This window comes from Lolium perenne, chromosome 3 (assembly GCF_019359855.2).
Source record: "Lolium perenne isolate Kyuss_39 chromosome 3, Kyuss_2.0, whole genome shotgun sequence".
NCBI classification, from domain to species: domain Eukaryota; kingdom Viridiplantae; phylum Streptophyta; class Magnoliopsida; order Poales; family Poaceae; genus Lolium; species Lolium perenne.
Window position 1 is genome coordinate 313,232,661 of NC_067246.2, and position 15,874 is coordinate 313,248,534.

The following is a 15,874-nucleotide window of genomic DNA, read 5'->3' on the forward strand; positions in this document are numbered from 1 at the left end:
TAAGCGTATGACTAGGTCATGAACTCATGATGATGGAATATCACGAGAACGAGTTAAATAGAGCTTGCAGGTAACGAGATTAAACTAGGTATGATGATACCGACGATCAGATCTCAGAAAAATCTAGTATCAAAGTAACAAATGGGATAGGACTTGACGTTTATGGTTGAACGACATATATTCTGGAATGCGAATGGGTCATTATGGGCATCCAGGTCCCGCTGATGATCATTGGTCGGAGAGGTGTCTCAATCATGTCTGCAGTGTTTCTAAACCGTAGGGTAAGTGGGTAACACACTTAAGGGTTTTGATGACGCCTTATGGATACTTTTGGTATCATCGAAAATAACAGAGAACCGGAAAAAGTTTTGTGTGGATCCAAAGGATGTTTGGAGTGGTTCGAAAGTGTTTCGGATCATAGGAAATTAAATAATATATATTTTATATTAATTATTTTAATATTAAAATATATTTTTATTTGATTTTTAGGTGCACCCCACCTTATTGGGCCCCTCCTGGAGGGGAGCCCATTAATATAATTCACTTTTACCTAAAAGAAACTTGGGCCAAAACTAAAAAATATGGCCTAATCGTGTGATGTAGAAGTACGTATTCCAATATCGAAGGCGTATTTTTAAGCGTCTCTTCGCTCGCGCCGGCTGGAGGAGGAAGAAAACAACACAAGAGTGTGCTGTGTATGGATCTGTAACCGTAATGCGTTTCCAGCTCTTCCCCACTCGCCATAATTGATCCAGGGAGGCGTTGCTCCGTTCCAATTCGCGTCCTCGTCTTTCCCACCAATCTCTGCGTCTCTTCTCCCTCCCTCTTCCCGAAATTTTTCACCACATAGACGACGTGTCGGCGGCGGCGGCGGTGCTGGCGTTGGCGCTGGTGGTAGGTCGCTAGACAAGAAGGCAATGCCGGCGGCCGAGGTGCAGGGGGTGGCGAAGATGGGGAAGGACAAGGACGTGGTGCGGCTGGAGCGCGAGTCGGCGATCCCCATCATGAAGCCCAAGCTCATCATGAAGCTCGCCTACCTCATTGGTCTGCCTTTCCCTCCTCTTCCTTGACTTGTTCCGTTAATCCGGTTGTGTTCGCCATGGGCGTTTTGCGTTTCTTGATTCGCTTCGACCACAAAATTTATCTGATTTCATGACATATTTATTCATACTTGTACTGGGAAGATACTAAATATTGCTTCTTTGAAAGAAGGAATTTTTTTTTTGGTCTGTTTGTTTCAACCTTTAACCTGTAAACTGGAAAGAAACTAGAAACAATTTAGGTACAAGAAACCTTTAGTAAACGTACGTAGGCGTTGCAGGCCACTGCTATGTGCTTGTGCTTTGGTACCACTAACAGACATAATAGCGCACTCTTTCCTGATGTGGCTATCAAGTACACCATGTTCCCTGTTCACCTGTCTTAGTTTCTACATGCTGAAGCAAATAGTATTGTTTTGGGTATATGGTACTGTGCAACTGAAAGCAAACTCTGTTACCTGTTTCATGAAGAGCACGAAAACGACAGAGAAGAATTCTTGAAACTCTGTAAGAGGGTGGAGTACACCATCAGAGCGTGGTACCATCTCCAGTTTGATGATATGATGGTGAGAACTTGCATACCTCTCTGAAGAATCATTCTTCACACATTTTTGGTCATTTTTAAGGGTTGCTCGTTTCTGGCAGTGCTTGAAATTGAAGCAGATTTAATGTATTCCAGTATGTTATATTTCTTGCAGGAACTATTTGCTCTCTTCGACCCTGTGCACGGAGCCAAAAAACTACAGCAGCAGAACTTTTCGACTGAGGAGATTGATACCCTCGAGCAGAACTTCCTGACCTATTTCTTTCAGGTAAGTAACTTGTTTTTTTTTGGGAGAAAATGCAAAAGCTTTGCATTGGGAGAAAGCATTTCTAGTATTCTAGGGTGTTCTCTTTTGATAGAAGGGCTTGTTTTTTCTTACTATAAAAAGTAATCCATATGAACCATATAGCGTTGCAGATTTAAGTGTCTCTAATTTGGTGTAGGTGATGGAAAAAAGCAATTTCAACATAGTGTCTGATGACGAGGTTGAACTTGCCCAGTCTGGACAATATCTGCTGAATCTTCCAATAAAAGTTGATGAAGCGAAAGTAAACGTCCTCTCACTCCAAACTTGCCTCCTTCTGTGAAATCACTAGTGGCATTACAATTTTTTTGTTTGCTGGTGCAGCTTGATAACAAATTATTGTCAAAGTATTTCAAGGAGCATCATCATGACAACCTACCTGAGTTCTCGGATAAGGTGAGAATGCTCTGTCTCTTATATGCAACACTGATGCACTCTCATTTGGAAACATATTTAGTAGGCTGGATTTTAGTTTCTGGCTCTCACTGTTGTGTTCTTTAGTTTTAGTTTTAGCCTTTTAGGAGATAGCTGAAGGATTTTAAGTGAGCGAATTGGAACTTAGTCACTTCCTTGTTGGTTTTCATGTATTATTGATGTAGCACCCTACCCATATTTTTCTCTTGTAGTGTCTGTTACTCAGTTTTCCTCATATTGTTCGTAAAAACTAATTGTTTTACGTGTAAACCTTATAAACAATCTTTTTTACATTCCAGTACGTCATATTTCGAAGGGGCATAGGACTGGACCGCACTAGCGATTTTTTCTTCATGGAGAAAGTGGATATGGTCATAACTCGTACATGGCGATGGTTGCTAGAGAAGACGAGGTTTGCTATTCACTTATTATCCTGTGCTTTATCTTGCTCTGTCCAACATGTTTGTTATTCTCATACTTGAATTTCAGACTACAAAAGCTCTTCTTGAGAAAGAATAAGGTTAAGCCGGTGATAGATTCCAAGAAAAATGATGATCTAGTTGGTGAAGAAGAAGACAAAGAGCTATACGTTGAGCGTATACGACTTGAAACAATGAAGTTGAGGTTTGTGCTGTTCTTGGCTTGTTACGACCTGATAACTGCTATTTTTTCTTCTCATATTGTTCTACTTTTATTGTAGCCTGCGCAACTTAGTTGGCAAAGTCACAATTCAGGAGCCTACATTCGATGAGGTGATTGTCTTGTACAGGTAAAACTCATAAATTTTGGTTTGAGGTTGCAGACAAAAATTCTCATGTCCTGGTTGTGAAATGGTTTGCACGATCCGTGTAAACTAGCATGTCCAAACTGACTTCCGATGGCATGTTTTACTTCAGGAAGAAAAGCCCGAAGGGCCAGGATGATAGAGCAATTCATGTAAAACATTTCAAAAATATTCCGATGGCAGATATGGAGTTGGTTCTGGTTAGTGCTGGAAGCCCTACATTTTCTAAAAAAAGATGTGATCACATCCAAATATTTTTTGTTTACAGAACACAGCCATATTCATCTATTCAACTGGCCCTATGCTGAAGATAACTCATGTTATTTGCAGCCAGAGAAGAAAAACCCGAGCCTCACACCAATGGACTGGGTTCAGTTCATTGTTTCCGTTGTTATTGGGCTTGTAAGTCGAGTGGAGTTTGGTTCAACTTGATTCATTAATTTTCTTGTGCTTCATCAGTTGATGATTGCCTGCATTACCCAGGTTACACTCGTTGGCTCACTCGAAATGCCTAATAAAGCTGATTTCTGGGTTGTGACTGCCATCCTTTCTGCTCTGGCTGGATATTGTGCTAAGATCTATTTCTCGTGAGTCCCACTTGATGTATAATTTACGTTCTGTCAGTAATTTTTATTATACGTGGATGATTGAACAGTGACTCCTTTTGTTCTTGTGACCTGCTAGGACTGCTCCAGAGTACATGCACAGATTCAGCTTTGTTTCCTTGCTTCTTTTTAGCTCTTCTTAATTAGGATTTTCCTGTATTTGCCTTACTGGTTGATGGCGGTAAGCTAAATAATTTCCCTTTGCTGCAGGTTTCAACAGAACATGGCAACCTATCAAAATCTAATCACTCAATCCATGTATGACAAGCAACTAGATAGTGGGAAAGGCACACTTCTGCATCTCTGTGATGATGTGATTCAGCAGGAAGTAGGTCTACACATTTAGTGCTCATGGGAAATTTCAACTCACAATTTATTTACGTATTTGCTATTTTTGGTGTTCAGGTCAAGGAGGTCATAATTTCCTACTATATACTGATGGAAAATGGAAAAGCTACTGTTGATGTATACTAAATATTTTCTTTATTTAAAACAATTATTTTTCTTCAGAAGTTATTCTACACAAGTACAAAGGGTTGAGTAAGATTATTCTTTGTTTCCCAATATGTTAGGATCTTGATTTGCAATGTGAAGAGCTAATCCAAGAAGAGTTCGGTTTGCAATGCAATTTTGAGGTGATGGATGCTCTTCAAAAGTTAGAGAGATTTGGTATTGTTACAAGAGTGAGTTCTTAGAGTCTTTTCTTCAATTGTTGCACACTTGCATTGCCTGATGATATAAAAGTTCTTACGAACATAATTTACAGAGTCTGCAATTAACAACGACAGAATCTAAACAGTTTTCAACGGCATTACCGACATGCTGTTACCCCTTTTACCTCTTTGTGTCATATGATAATAAATTTGATTGTGTATTCAGGATTCTATTGGAAGAATTTGTTGCGTTCCTCTAAAGAGATCAAATGAGATCATTGGTGCTACCACAGAGGAGCTGGTTATGAAAGCCAGACAAAACTACTAATCTCAATTTGAACCAGGTAATCTTTTCGCAAACTCTTGGCTGTCTCTTGGCATTATAGTATTACTGGATTACTCTAAGAAGTCCTGACAGTCTGACACTGATTTGTTTCATTTTAGGGGGTAATACATCCTGGCTGGAAGCGGAATAGTACTCCTGTGAAAGTTGAGGAGAGACGCCACTGTGATTTTTTCGTAGGATCTGCTGTATCATGTAATATTTAAAGAGTGGTGTAATAACTTCAAATATCCCTCTGGAACAAATGTGGAGAGATGTTCAAGAACTTTTGTATCGTTTTCTCATTGATTAAGTTAATGAAGAAAAGAAATTCCCTTTCTTTGTTTTGCTATATATCTTTCCTCTACATGTTGTGGTCTTCTCCTCCTTGTATCGAGTTGTACATAAACATAAAACCATGTACTTCCTAACAATTTTGGGAGCAGTAATTTAACTGGTAGTTTACTAATCAGAAAATGATCACTTAACCATCTGCAGTCATGTAACTGTTTTCTGTGAGTTGATTGCTGGCTTGCTGGTAAGTTTATACTCTTCTGTACAGATATCAAGAAAAGGAGAAAGAAAGGTCGCAAAATTTTCTGGACGGTACATGTCCAGACCATTATCCACTTGTTTTTGTCTGTTTGCAGGGAGGTACATGTGCAGCAGAAGCAAGCCAAGGGTGTGGAGAAGAGGGGAGGAACAACGTTTGGGGGTGAGATAATGAGCAGCAGCAGCAGCTTGGTGTCCGCCATTTCTCCAGCAGCCACTACTGCTCGTCCTCGCCATGGCGCAGTGAAGCAACAGCTGAGCATAAAGGCGAAGCCACATCAGAAGCACGCTGCTGGCTGCTGGGAAAGCACTGGCAATGGTAGGGCAATTGTGGCGAGGGCCGGGCCAGGGCCTCTGACAGAGATTGAGCCGGACCTGCAGGAGGATCCCATCGACAGGTGGCGTACCAATGGCGTCAGCCCGGTCTGTCGCTGGCCTCGTTTGCTTTGGGATATGTGTGATTTTCCCTTTGCAGAAGCATTTTATTTGGTTTCTTGTTGGTGTTGTCTGAAGAAATCGTTAACCCTGGAGTGAAATCGTTTTTCAGGATGACTTTGTGTATGGAGTGTATGACGGCCACGCCACCTATGATGAAGGCCAAGGTCCTATCTTAATTTCCTTGCGCTCTCATTCAATACAAATGTATTATCATGTCTACAGAATAAGCTATATGTATTCTCTAGCTAAAGTTGATTCTGATGTGATGTGATGAAACCAATCATCCAACTGAAGAAAGGAAAGGCTTCTGGGAGGATGTCTCCGAGTGGTACCAAGAAGCTGAGCCTCCTCAGGGCTTCCAAGGTACACTCATGGCCCCTTTTACTGTCTGGCTTGAATCTTTATTTCTCCAACAAACTTGCTCATCAATGGCAAAACTCTTGCAGCACTCATCTCCTGGTCATTTCTTCCTGCGGTCATCCTTGGCATGGCTTTCGATGTGCCGGTATGGATCACGTAGTCCCATTAAACTCTTCCTCTTATTTACATGCATTATCTATCGTTCGCTCAACGAAGGGGGATTCATGGTGATCTATGTGTGCCGCTAGGGGGAGTACCTTTACATTGGGGCAGCTCTCTTCATCGTTGTGTTTTGCATCATTGAGATGGATAAGCCAGACAAGCCACACAACTTTGAGCCGGAGATCTACATGATGGAGAGATCAAAGCGAGACAAGCTCATCGCGGAATACAACTCCATGGACATCTGGGACTTCAACGAGAAGTACGGCGAGCTCTGGGACTTCACTGTCAACGGAGAGGACATCGTGAAAACATAGGCACCATTCAGAAATGGTGGTCACATTGGCTAGGTACAGTTGGAGGTCAGACGACATGTATATGATATAAACATCCTCTAAGGAAATTAAGAATGACATAGCTCCAAGAAAAAGGATCTTTAAATAAAGCAGCAGAGCTGAAGAGTTTGTTTCATTCTCATATGTATGCAAGGCTTCTTTCGTTACATATTTGCATGTTCCCTGGAGAGAGCCTTGATCAGGTAGCACATTATTCCTTGGTCTTCATGCAACTGCATGGTTATTTGATCTTCTCCCAAATATTATCAGAAAACAATATGCCCGGCTAATGCGGTAGATATATATAATCGCCAGTTTGGCGGCACCCTTTAGGTGTTATAAATGTCTAACAAAAAAAATAATTATCATGCTTTCTAGTTCAAGCTTAAAACCTATGGAAAATAACAAAGAAAAGAATCCAGGGCGAAAAAGGAAGCTCACAGCTGCTCCTTTTTTGTACACTTGAGTTAACAGCTGACAAGCTAACTCACTATAAGCTAATGGTGAAAAAAATGGAGATAGAATAGCTAATCTATAACCCTGAAAGAGGAAACTAGCTATAACATTCCATTCTACATCATCTTGATGCTGTGAAGAGCTGGCTGCCTAGAGTCACAGTTGTAGTAGCTTCTGGCATGATCGTCGTCAGCCTGATCTCTTGCTCGCGTATCCGGTGTATCTCAGCCTCCACCAAGCTCATCGATGGACGATGCTCACCCATCTGGTTCAGGCACCAAGACGCCAAGCGCAACAATTCCTTCATGCTTTCTGAGGTAAAGCCACTGGCCATTCTGCTATCTGCTATTGCAGAGATATCACTTGATTCTAGAAAGTTTTGTACCTGCATATCAGCAGATACAAAAGTTAGTAAGCTGAGAATTCTGTAATGATACGATGATAGATATTATGAGATGAGAACAAAAATGCCTCTAGAAAATGAGGAATTGAACAATCGCCAGAAATCGATAGAATTTACCCATTCAATAATGCTTTTATCAGCCACAGCTCTCCTTCCACTGATCAACTCCACAAGGAACACACCAAAACTGTATACATCACTTTGTATGGAAAAAATCATGGCCTCCCTCCCTCTGCTCAACAAAATATCCATTAAAATCGAGCAATTGATCACGATAAATTAATAGTATCACAGGCAACACACTGAAAGTTCGGTAGTTTGTACTATTCACTAATGAAATCAGGTGACGTAAGAAGTTTTAAAGCTCCAAAATAATCTAGTCGTTACCGTGGATCAAGGAATGGATCGTTACAAATCCTTGAAGATGGGTCAGCGCTGCCTAGTCGATCAAGAAGGCCTCGGATCCCAGCATCAGCAACTTTTGGTGTGAAATCCTCATCCACCAGGACATTAACCGTTTTGAAGTTCATATGAACAGCAGGAGGGGTCAAGGAATGTAGGTGACTTAGGCCTGAGAAACAGGAAAAGTCATTATGTTAAGAATTCCTTGCATCACTCCGCTACTGAAAAGTGAGGCACTTCATAATATATTTCATGCTAGGTATGAATTTATGATATTAAGTTTCTGCCATTAAAGGAAAGTGCAGAAATGCTGGCCATGTAAACTTACCTTTAGCAGTTCCATGAGCAATAGAAAGCCTCTGCTTGAATTCTAGCCTTACAGTTGGAGCATGGCCATTTCCTGTAGAAGGATGGCAGAAAGAAAGAAAAATTAGCACTTTTGATGCTCTTCTTGCACATGCGCACAATAATAGGAAACACACAAGTTGAAATCACCATGCAAATGTGTAGAAACACTTCCATTGGGGACATACTCATAGACAAGCATCTGCATGCCATTGTCCTGGCAATATCCCAAAAGTTTTACAAGGTTACGATGACGGATAGACGATAGGTAATTAACCTGGGGAGGAAAAGGCCAAACACATGAGTTCAGGACCACTATATTTCTCAACTCTGTTAGGAAGCAAAAGGTTTAATTTCTTTGATAAAACAGTGACTACTTCCTCTCCTCTTGCATCCTTACAACATGACACTACTCTAGAAAATCTGTGGAATATGGAGAAATTTTTGGTACCTCTTGAATAAATTCCTGGCTAGGAGGAGAATGCCGCCTTTTAACAGCTATAATTGTGCCATCCTGGAGTAAACCGTTGAATACCTCTCCGAACATTCCATTTCCAATGAGATTCGAACTGCTGAAGTTATTTGTAGCAGACTTCAGTTCCTCCAGTGGCATACATCTTGCTCCCTGCATGTCTGATATATTGAAAAGCAGTTTGTTAACTGAAAAGATAAGCTGGAAACATTGAAATTAACAGCCTCTTGATAAGTAATTTAGCAGTACCTGGATGAGATGGACCCGAGGAATTACTCTCTGAAGAATCTGAAGTTCTTCTGCGGTGCCGCAGGCATAGCACTACAAGGACTGTGACGGCGCCTAATAGTGCCACACCTCCTGCAGCACCTCCCAGAGATATTGCAAGAATTGACGACATCTAGTATGAAATCTCCTCCTCTAGAATTGGGTACTAATTTTTGTAGCAGCAGCGAAGAAAATGTAACCTAAATATTAGTAGATTTAATTATCTGGACTTAACTTTGAACCAACAATAACTATAATAGACTTGCTGAATCAAGAGTGCAACAATACAAAGTGAACTAAAGAAGTGCAGAATACCAATGGAACATATGTGCCACATATGAATGGATCGGTTAAATAGGAGATAGATAGGAGCAGCGGTAAAATAGGAAAGCACACTCCGACGATGACGTCAACAGTAAGGACCGAGCAATTATTAGTGCATAAATCAGACAAAGGACAACAAAATGATCAGATGGAACAACACAAACATGTTAACATTCGAAAAGGAATATTATGTGGCCTGGCAGTTTGCGTCTTTCGCTTTTAACGGTTTCCTTTTTTATTTCCCAGATGCCGTGCATGACCGTTATGATATTCAAATTTTTCGCGCCATAATATATATTTTTATTTCCCAGATAACATAGCAGCGGCGATGGACACATAACCTAAAAAGTAGTACCTTTAATTTATCTGGACTTAGCTTTGTACTAGCAATAATAGAACATATCGATTGCTGAATCAAGAGTACAACAATACAAACCAAACTATATAATTGCAGAGTACCAGTGGAACGTATCTGCATATATGAATGCATCGGTTAAATAAGAGATGGATAGTAGCACCCGTAAAATAGGAAAGCGCATTTTGACAATGACGACTTCAGAAGTACAGACCAAGCAATTATGAGCGCATAAATCAGAGAAAGGACAACTAAATTATCAGATGGAACTGCATATTACATGGGGTGGCGGTTTGCGCCTTTTGCTTTTTAATGGTTTCCTTTTATATCCCAGATAACGCCCACGACCGTTACAGTATTCAAATATTTCGCGCCATAATAATTCTTTTTCTGGACAACGTGCACGACCGTTGCAGTATTCAAATATTGCGTGCCATAATATTTTTGAATGGAGGACTGCAGGGGAGGCCCCGACTGTTCGCGCCATAATAAAAATCAGAGAAGTAATAGCAATCACTACTAAAATTCTCATGTTATACAAAGAGCCTCCCAAATGTACCAATACATACTATGCATTCTACAGGCTGAGACAATGCATGCCTATATGCACATAAAGGAAATATACTGCAGACATTGTTTGACCATGTAAAGTTGTATGCAGAAGTATTCTTTGTGATTGCAAACCATGAATGTACTTGCTTGGATCAACTGCAATTTACAAGCTCTAGATGCACATGTTCAGTTCATTTGTGCAAGAATCTACTACTTCTGTAGGTGGCCTTATGGGCTCTGAAGTCATGCAATAGGAACAGTTCCAATTGTAAGAACAAAAAGCAGAAACATACCTGTTCGTCCATACATGTTACATATGAATAATAACAAGCATGGAGGATGATCCCAAACATATAACCTATGATCCAATAAATTCGACAGCATTCATTCACACTCTCAACCCCCAAAATATACTAGTACATCAACTCCATGGATCCATCTGATTCGGTGCAAGAAAGAACCAGGAGAGCACACACAGATATAAACGGAGATGATCCAAAACCTATAGCATACCTGCAGATCGCTCAGGACTCCTGACGTCATCTGCGTCCAGGTACAACGGCAGGATCGGATGATGAAGCCATTGTACAGAGTACAGACCCAGCACCTTGTTCTTACCGATTCCCGACTGTCACCCCTCTTGTTCCTTCCTCCCTGCTCTGTTTCTATCAACACACAAGGAAAACAAAAATCCAACTCCGTTGAGGGCAATAATCATGGAAGAAAACCAAAATCAACCAAGAAGGATTCAGATTATCATGCAAGAACATTCAGATGTCATGGAAGAAGATTAGAAGAAGCATGTCTGGGCAGCAAGAATCCATGGAGAAGGGTAAGTGGGAGAATCAAGAAGAGAAACCTCTGCTGCCTTCCCTGTTGTTTCTCTGCTGACTCCGGTTGCTTGTGAAGATTTGGGAGGGGAGAGGGGTTTCGGGGAGGAGAGCACAGAGTGAAGCCAGGCAGCCAGCACCAGCGGAAGGGAGGCAGCAGTCCAGTATATATAACCGCTGGAGCTGCAGGAGAGGCATCCAGCCAGCCGCATAGCAAAAACGAGGTTAAAAGTAGTGCTCGGAAATCTTAATGATCCCCCAAAGATTGCGATCGGTGGCTGACGCTCGTTGCTACCGCACGCTAAAGAGAAATGGCCCAAACAATTTGAGCTTCGTTTAGCGTTTTTATGACGAGCTTGAACGGACGGACGGATGGATCTTCCAATGATTGCCAGCGAAGGGCGACAATTCGTGGGGATCGCGACACGGCGCCGACGACGCAGCGATTCTCTTTTCGTTCTTTCTTTTTCATTGTTTTTTCCTCGTATAGCATATACTTATTTAATTAACTAGTAACAACCATCCGTATCGTCAAATTATTATACGCTCCTCCGTGCCATGGATCTTTCAGTCGAGCTAAAAGGAATTCTTCAGACTGGTGAAGAAGAAGAAGACGCCAATGATTGCTGGAAAAGCGAAGAAGAAGAAGATGACGGACGGGGGCCATGTCAACCAAGCTGGAATACAGGCAGACAGCAGCTGCTCCTCACAAATACTACGCTGAAGAATCAAAAAGCAGCAGCCCCATTCTGACAGAGAGGAGTTGTCACTTGTCAGCTTGTCCCGAACCAGAATGTTCAAAAAAAAATTACTATATTATACGTGTGCATGCATGAACAAATTTTATTTTTTGAGTGCGTCCGTCCAAGAGATGAGTGTGAACAAATTATGGATGGATCGCTGCAGCGCTGCGCTGGTGACACACTCTTCCATCCATGGCACTGGCGTTTTGCTCTGCTGCACCTCCTCCTACTGTGAAGTGGGGCGGCGCAGTGTGCTGTATGCAGTGCGCCATGGCCATGGCGTCTCCTCATCCCTACCAACTTTTGCTTACCGCCAGTGATTCTTTTTGACAGTTACCACTCTCTACCGCGCCGCTCACATGCAAAGATTATTTGGCAGTTTTGCAATGCATGATTAATATTGGTACCAAAGTTAGCAAGATTTTTTATTTGCCGTTTATTATGGTTATTAATTGTCTCATTGCAGTAGCAGTAGTACCAAATAATCGAAAAATGTCACAAGATTGTCCCATTTATAGTCCTGCTAACTTTAGCATATCATATATCAATTGATTAGTTGTGTTCTTTTCTGGTGCTGTGACGAAATGGATGGCTGAGATCGAGCTGGCGCTATTTGCCCATTCTTCTGACGGACGGTTGAAACGAATGGAAGATGCCAAGGGGGGTCAGGTTTCTTCCGACAGATGGAGGGAGCGGAGAGATTACATGACAGCCTTGCACTGTCGTCTATCTACCGTAACACGCTCCACGCTCGCATTTCACGGCCTTTACTTTAGAAGCTTTGTTATTTCAGCATTTTCCTTCACTTATTCCAAGTTGAAACAAACTATCTATCTAGCTGGCTCAAAAAGATACCAAGCTACTAATGTTAGCCAAAAGATTTTGGCACCTAACTATCTCAAGCATACTTCCCCGTTTCAGGAACGTTAGCTGCACGCTATCTCCAAGATTCATTTTTGATCCAGAATTTTATTCAATAATTGTATGTGAATTACTATCTGATATATACTGAATTGATGCCACTAGATCCTCATTTAAAGTCACCTTTTAATGGTATAGATTTAATATGAAGTTATATAGATACAGTAGTAGTAATCAATGGCCAGAAAATATTTAGTAGATGTGTACATCTTACGTTTCGATATATACGATCGGTATTGATTTCATATCAAATATAATCTATATATACACATATCAAATCATTAATCAATGATCAAAATTACTTTTCTTTTTGTAAAGACGTGGGCCTTACGATTCTTTTTTGATGAAGGATATATACGGTAGATGAGGGTCCTACATCAAATTTTAGCTTTTCCGAAAGAACAAGAACCCGAATTCACATCCGCGAGTAGTTATGCCTTGATAGCTTGGTTGTACTACACTCACTTCTTTAACTATGTGGGTTAGGATCACTCCTTATTCCTTGTATATCTGAACGAAAAATAGAGAGGGTTTGCGATCATGTAAGCATATGACCACCGTCCACTTGTCACAATGCCATGATATGTAGTTGTCGCTTTGCGAATGTGGAACGGGATTTTGGCTTGGATCGGTTTTGATCCCTCTCATATATCATTTGTGAAATTACGTCGAGGCCAAATATTGATGGTTCTACATAGTTAATAAAAATGGATCTAGGAAATGAGATATGGCTTCGCTTATTATGCTAGTAACTTGGGAAATTCGGAATGAACGAAACACCCGAGTTTGGGAATCTGAGTTTAACGCAGAGCACTTTAGCAAGCAAGATCAAAATTGAAGCCGCAAATTGTAGCCTTGCGGGGCGATGCACTTGAGTTCCATCATGCGGCGAGTGTAGTCTGTTTTGTTGTTGTTTTTAGTTCTTTTGCATCTTGACTTGTGTTTGTATTGTGGGCCTCAAAGTTCACTCCCTAGTTTTTCTTTTTCTTTTTGATGTTGTAAATAACTTGTAAACCTGCCCTCGGGCTTGATTGGAGTATAAGCTAGAAAAATCCCGCCTTTTTAAGGAAATTAATAGGTACTACATGGAATTAGTATACCTTACAAAAACATGACATTTCTATATTTTTTAATAAAACATATTTTATTACTTAAACTATTTAAGCATTACAATCAGCTTTCTATATATCTACGTGCATATCTTACTCTGAGGTTTCATGCATGCCGTGTAGGCTGTTGGTGCTTGGTGCACGACTGATTCCCTGCACCTTGTTCCTAGCTAGTGTCATGAGATACTACTGTGCACGCGCGCAGTGTTTGGTACCTGGGTCGGGTGCAAAACAGCTGTGAGTTTACCTTCACGGATGTCGGCCATGCTGTGTCTGTAGTGTGAGAGGACGTACATAGCGTACAGCTATCTGGCTGACGAGAGTTGCGTACGTCGCGTGTGTGAGCACGGGAGCGGAGTGCTGACTACGTGAGCCATGTGTACCTCTTCCATGCAACGTTGCGTAGGCTAATTTTCCGATCTGCCTATATCAGTGTCGGTATGCCTTTTTAGAGTGTTCGGTATACCTGGGGACTGTTCAGGCGAGGGCAGTGTTCGGGTCGGACCTAACAAAGACCGATGCAAAAAAACCCAGGCTTAGGCCTGGCCCGGTCGTCAGATTGTCGAGCCTGAAATTTTGGCCAAACCCGGTCCATCATGGCAAATACCCATTAGACGGGCCTCTTCCCAATTTGACGCATTTCTCAAGTCCAGACCTAGCTCGGCCCGACCATCGGGCCAAAATCTTCGGCCTAGGCCCAACCCACAAGCATGCTCGGGTTGGCCTAAGCCCGAGAATTTCGAGCCGGGCCGGGCTTTCCATGGCAAGGCATAGTTGTTGGTCGTGCGCTAACCTCATACATCTTGCTTGGGTTGTGTCTCTCTGATAGAGAGGTGTTGTTAATATATTATTCCACTATCTGTTTGTTTAACTATATATTTCAATTAAATATGTGCCCTACTATATTTTGTCACTTGTTTTAACGTGTTGTGCCGACCCTGGCACCGCTGCGTTGCCGACCTCCATTTTCACCGGCGGAGGGGGCGCTTGCGAGCTCAAGGTGGAGGAGGAGTTGCGCGAGGCGGAGGAGGCCTCCCGACGACTAAACACGGGCAGCAGCGTGAGACCCTACTTCGTATAGCGGTAGGATCCGCGGAGGCCGCGTAGGAGATCATCTTTGCCGCCTTGTCCTTCTCGCACACGGCGCTACAGACAGTCGAGTTCCCGTCGTGGCCAATCTAGCCAATCCGCGTCCGTTTGATAAAGAAACCATCTAAGATTCATGAAATTTTGAATTAAGGGACAATTTGGAATTAAGATGAATAAAGTCTTTGTAGTATATTCTTGATTAATTATAAATTCTGAATACATCTTCCACGAAACTAAACAAGCAAAACTAGTATTGCTGAAATGGTGCCTTCTAGAGAAATATATTCTTAAATGAATGCTATGATGGAAGAAAGTGAAACTGAACCAAGATAATTGACCTTACCTCCATATATCAGAGTTGCCCAATGAAACATGTTCATAGCAAAGCTTTACTATAGAGGAGAGATTAGTGATGATGATCATGAAATCTTAAAAGTTTGAGTTTTACTAAAGAAAGTAGGATTCAAGAATTAATTATGCTAGGATGCGAAAGAAATACTCATGATTCACTTGTCTTGGGGTAAAGACATACCTACGAACTACAAGGAAGCGATGGTAAACCCAAGTACGAGAAATTACTTAAGAGTCATGAGATCATAACTTGAATTGCATTTAAGATTGCAAAGTATTATGATAATTGATCTTGCTAAGTATGGTTATTACTTAATCTTCCATTGAAGAAGAAATGAAATTCAAGAAATATATAAAGCTCGATTTGTCACAAAGTATTGTTTTGACAAAATTCAAAATATATGTCGACTACATTTATGTTTATGTAGCAATACTTGAGTCATAAGGATTCAACGGGCAATTATCACAATTATGAGAAATGATGAAGGATTGACAACACTGCATCTCCTTCAAATATATGAATTGCAGAAGAGTTGTAAATGTACAACCAGAGGGTTTCGTAAATCATATGGATGCTAGTATATATAGAAGTAATTCTCAATTTGATAATTAATCAAGAGATCTTGGAATTATCCAAAATAAAGAGAAGACCTGTGTGGTGACCCGGCATACCACTGTATGGTGTAGTATGCAAGTCTGATATAACACCAATGAAACACCGTTCCACTAGTATCATATCGCT

The 15,874-nt window shown here is 41.2% G+C and overlaps 3 protein-coding genes across 5 annotated transcripts; 2 read left to right on the forward strand and 1 right to left on the reverse strand.

Moving 5' to 3' along the window:
- The first annotated feature begins 661 nt into the window (after positions 1-661).
- Positions 662-5,006, forward strand: LOC127345494 (uncharacterized). The gene is made up of 16 exons (XM_051371971.2): positions 662-1,044; positions 1,512-1,606; positions 1,739-1,852; positions 2,028-2,132; positions 2,213-2,284; positions 2,602-2,714; positions 2,792-2,926; positions 3,003-3,071; positions 3,199-3,286; positions 3,417-3,488; positions 3,570-3,673; positions 3,902-4,019; positions 4,097-4,156; positions 4,264-4,374; positions 4,571-4,688; positions 4,789-5,006. The coding sequence occupies exons 1-15, from the start codon at positions 918-920 to the stop codon at positions 4,670-4,672; spliced, it is 1,485 nt and encodes a 494-aa protein (XP_051227931.1). The 5' UTR covers positions 662-917; the 3' UTR covers positions 4,673-4,688; positions 4,789-5,006.
- A 329-nt stretch (positions 5,007-5,335) lies between these two features.
- On the forward strand, positions 5,336-6,649 carry LOC127345496 (photosynthetic NDH subunit of subcomplex B 5, chloroplastic). Its single transcript, XM_051371976.2, has 5 exons — positions 5,336-5,641; positions 5,766-5,820; positions 5,951-6,019; positions 6,103-6,161; positions 6,265-6,649. The coding sequence occupies exons 1-5, from the start codon at positions 5,390-5,392 to the stop codon at positions 6,493-6,495; spliced, it is 666 nt and encodes a 221-aa protein (XP_051227936.1). The 5' UTR covers positions 5,336-5,389; the 3' UTR covers positions 6,496-6,649.
- LOC127345495 (serine/threonine-protein kinase-like protein ACR4) lies at positions 6,614-11,274 on the reverse strand. 3 transcript variants are annotated; one of them, XM_051371975.2, is made up of 9 exons: positions 10,949-11,274; positions 10,603-10,754; positions 8,841-9,024; positions 8,571-8,752; positions 8,270-8,396; positions 8,103-8,174; positions 7,760-7,943; positions 7,490-7,604; positions 6,614-7,354 (listed from the first exon to the last, which is right to left on the reverse strand). In XM_051371975.2, exons 3-9 carry the CDS (start codon positions 8,989-8,991, stop codon positions 7,091-7,093), a joined length of 1,095 nt encoding a protein of 364 aa, XP_051227935.1. In that variant the 5' UTR covers positions 8,992-9,024; positions 10,603-10,754; positions 10,949-11,274; the 3' UTR covers positions 6,614-7,090. The 3 variants fall into 3 exon arrangements, with proteins under 3 accessions (XP_051227935.1, XP_051227932.1, XP_051227934.1); XM_051371972.2 differs by having other exon boundaries at positions 8,841-9,058; positions 10,949-11,273; XM_051371974.2 differs by having other exon boundaries at positions 8,841-9,058; positions 10,603-11,273.
- Positions 11,275-15,874: the final 4,600 nt, after the last annotated feature.

Coding starts and splice junctions, on each gene's coding strand:
- LOC127345494 (XM_051371971.2), top strand. CDS start 918: ATGCCGGCGGCCGAGGTGCAGGGGGTGGCGAAGATGGGGAAGGACAAG. Junction 3,674..3,901: donor TGTGCTAAGATCTATTTCTC/GTGAGTCCCACT, acceptor CCTTTGCTGCAG/GTTTCAACAGAACATGGCAA. Junction 4,375..4,570: donor GATTTGGTATTGTTACAAGA/GTGAGTTCTTAG, acceptor TTGTGTATTCAG/GATTCTATTGGAAGAATTTG.
- LOC127345496 (XM_051371976.2), top strand. CDS start 5,390: ATGAGCAGCAGCAGCAGCTTGGTGTCCGCCATTTCTCCAGCAGCCACT. Junction 6,020..6,102: donor GCCTCCTCAGGGCTTCCAAG/GTACACTCATGG, acceptor AAACTCTTGCAG/CACTCATCTCCTGGTCATTT. Junction 6,162..6,264: donor GCATGGCTTTCGATGTGCCG/GTATGGATCACG, acceptor GTGTGCCGCTAG/GGGGAGTACCTTTACATTGG.
- LOC127345495 (XM_051371975.2), bottom strand. CDS start 8,991: ATGTCGTCAATTCTTGCAATATCTCTGGGAGGTGCTGCAGGAGGTGTG. Junction 8,753..8,840: donor CTCGGGTCCATCTCATCCAG/GTACTGCTAAAT, acceptor TCAATATATCAG/ACATGCAGGGAGCAAGATGT. Junction 8,397..8,570: donor GCCAGGAATTTATTCAAGAG/GTACCAAAAATT, acceptor TTTCCTCCCCAG/GTTAATTACCTATCGTCTAT.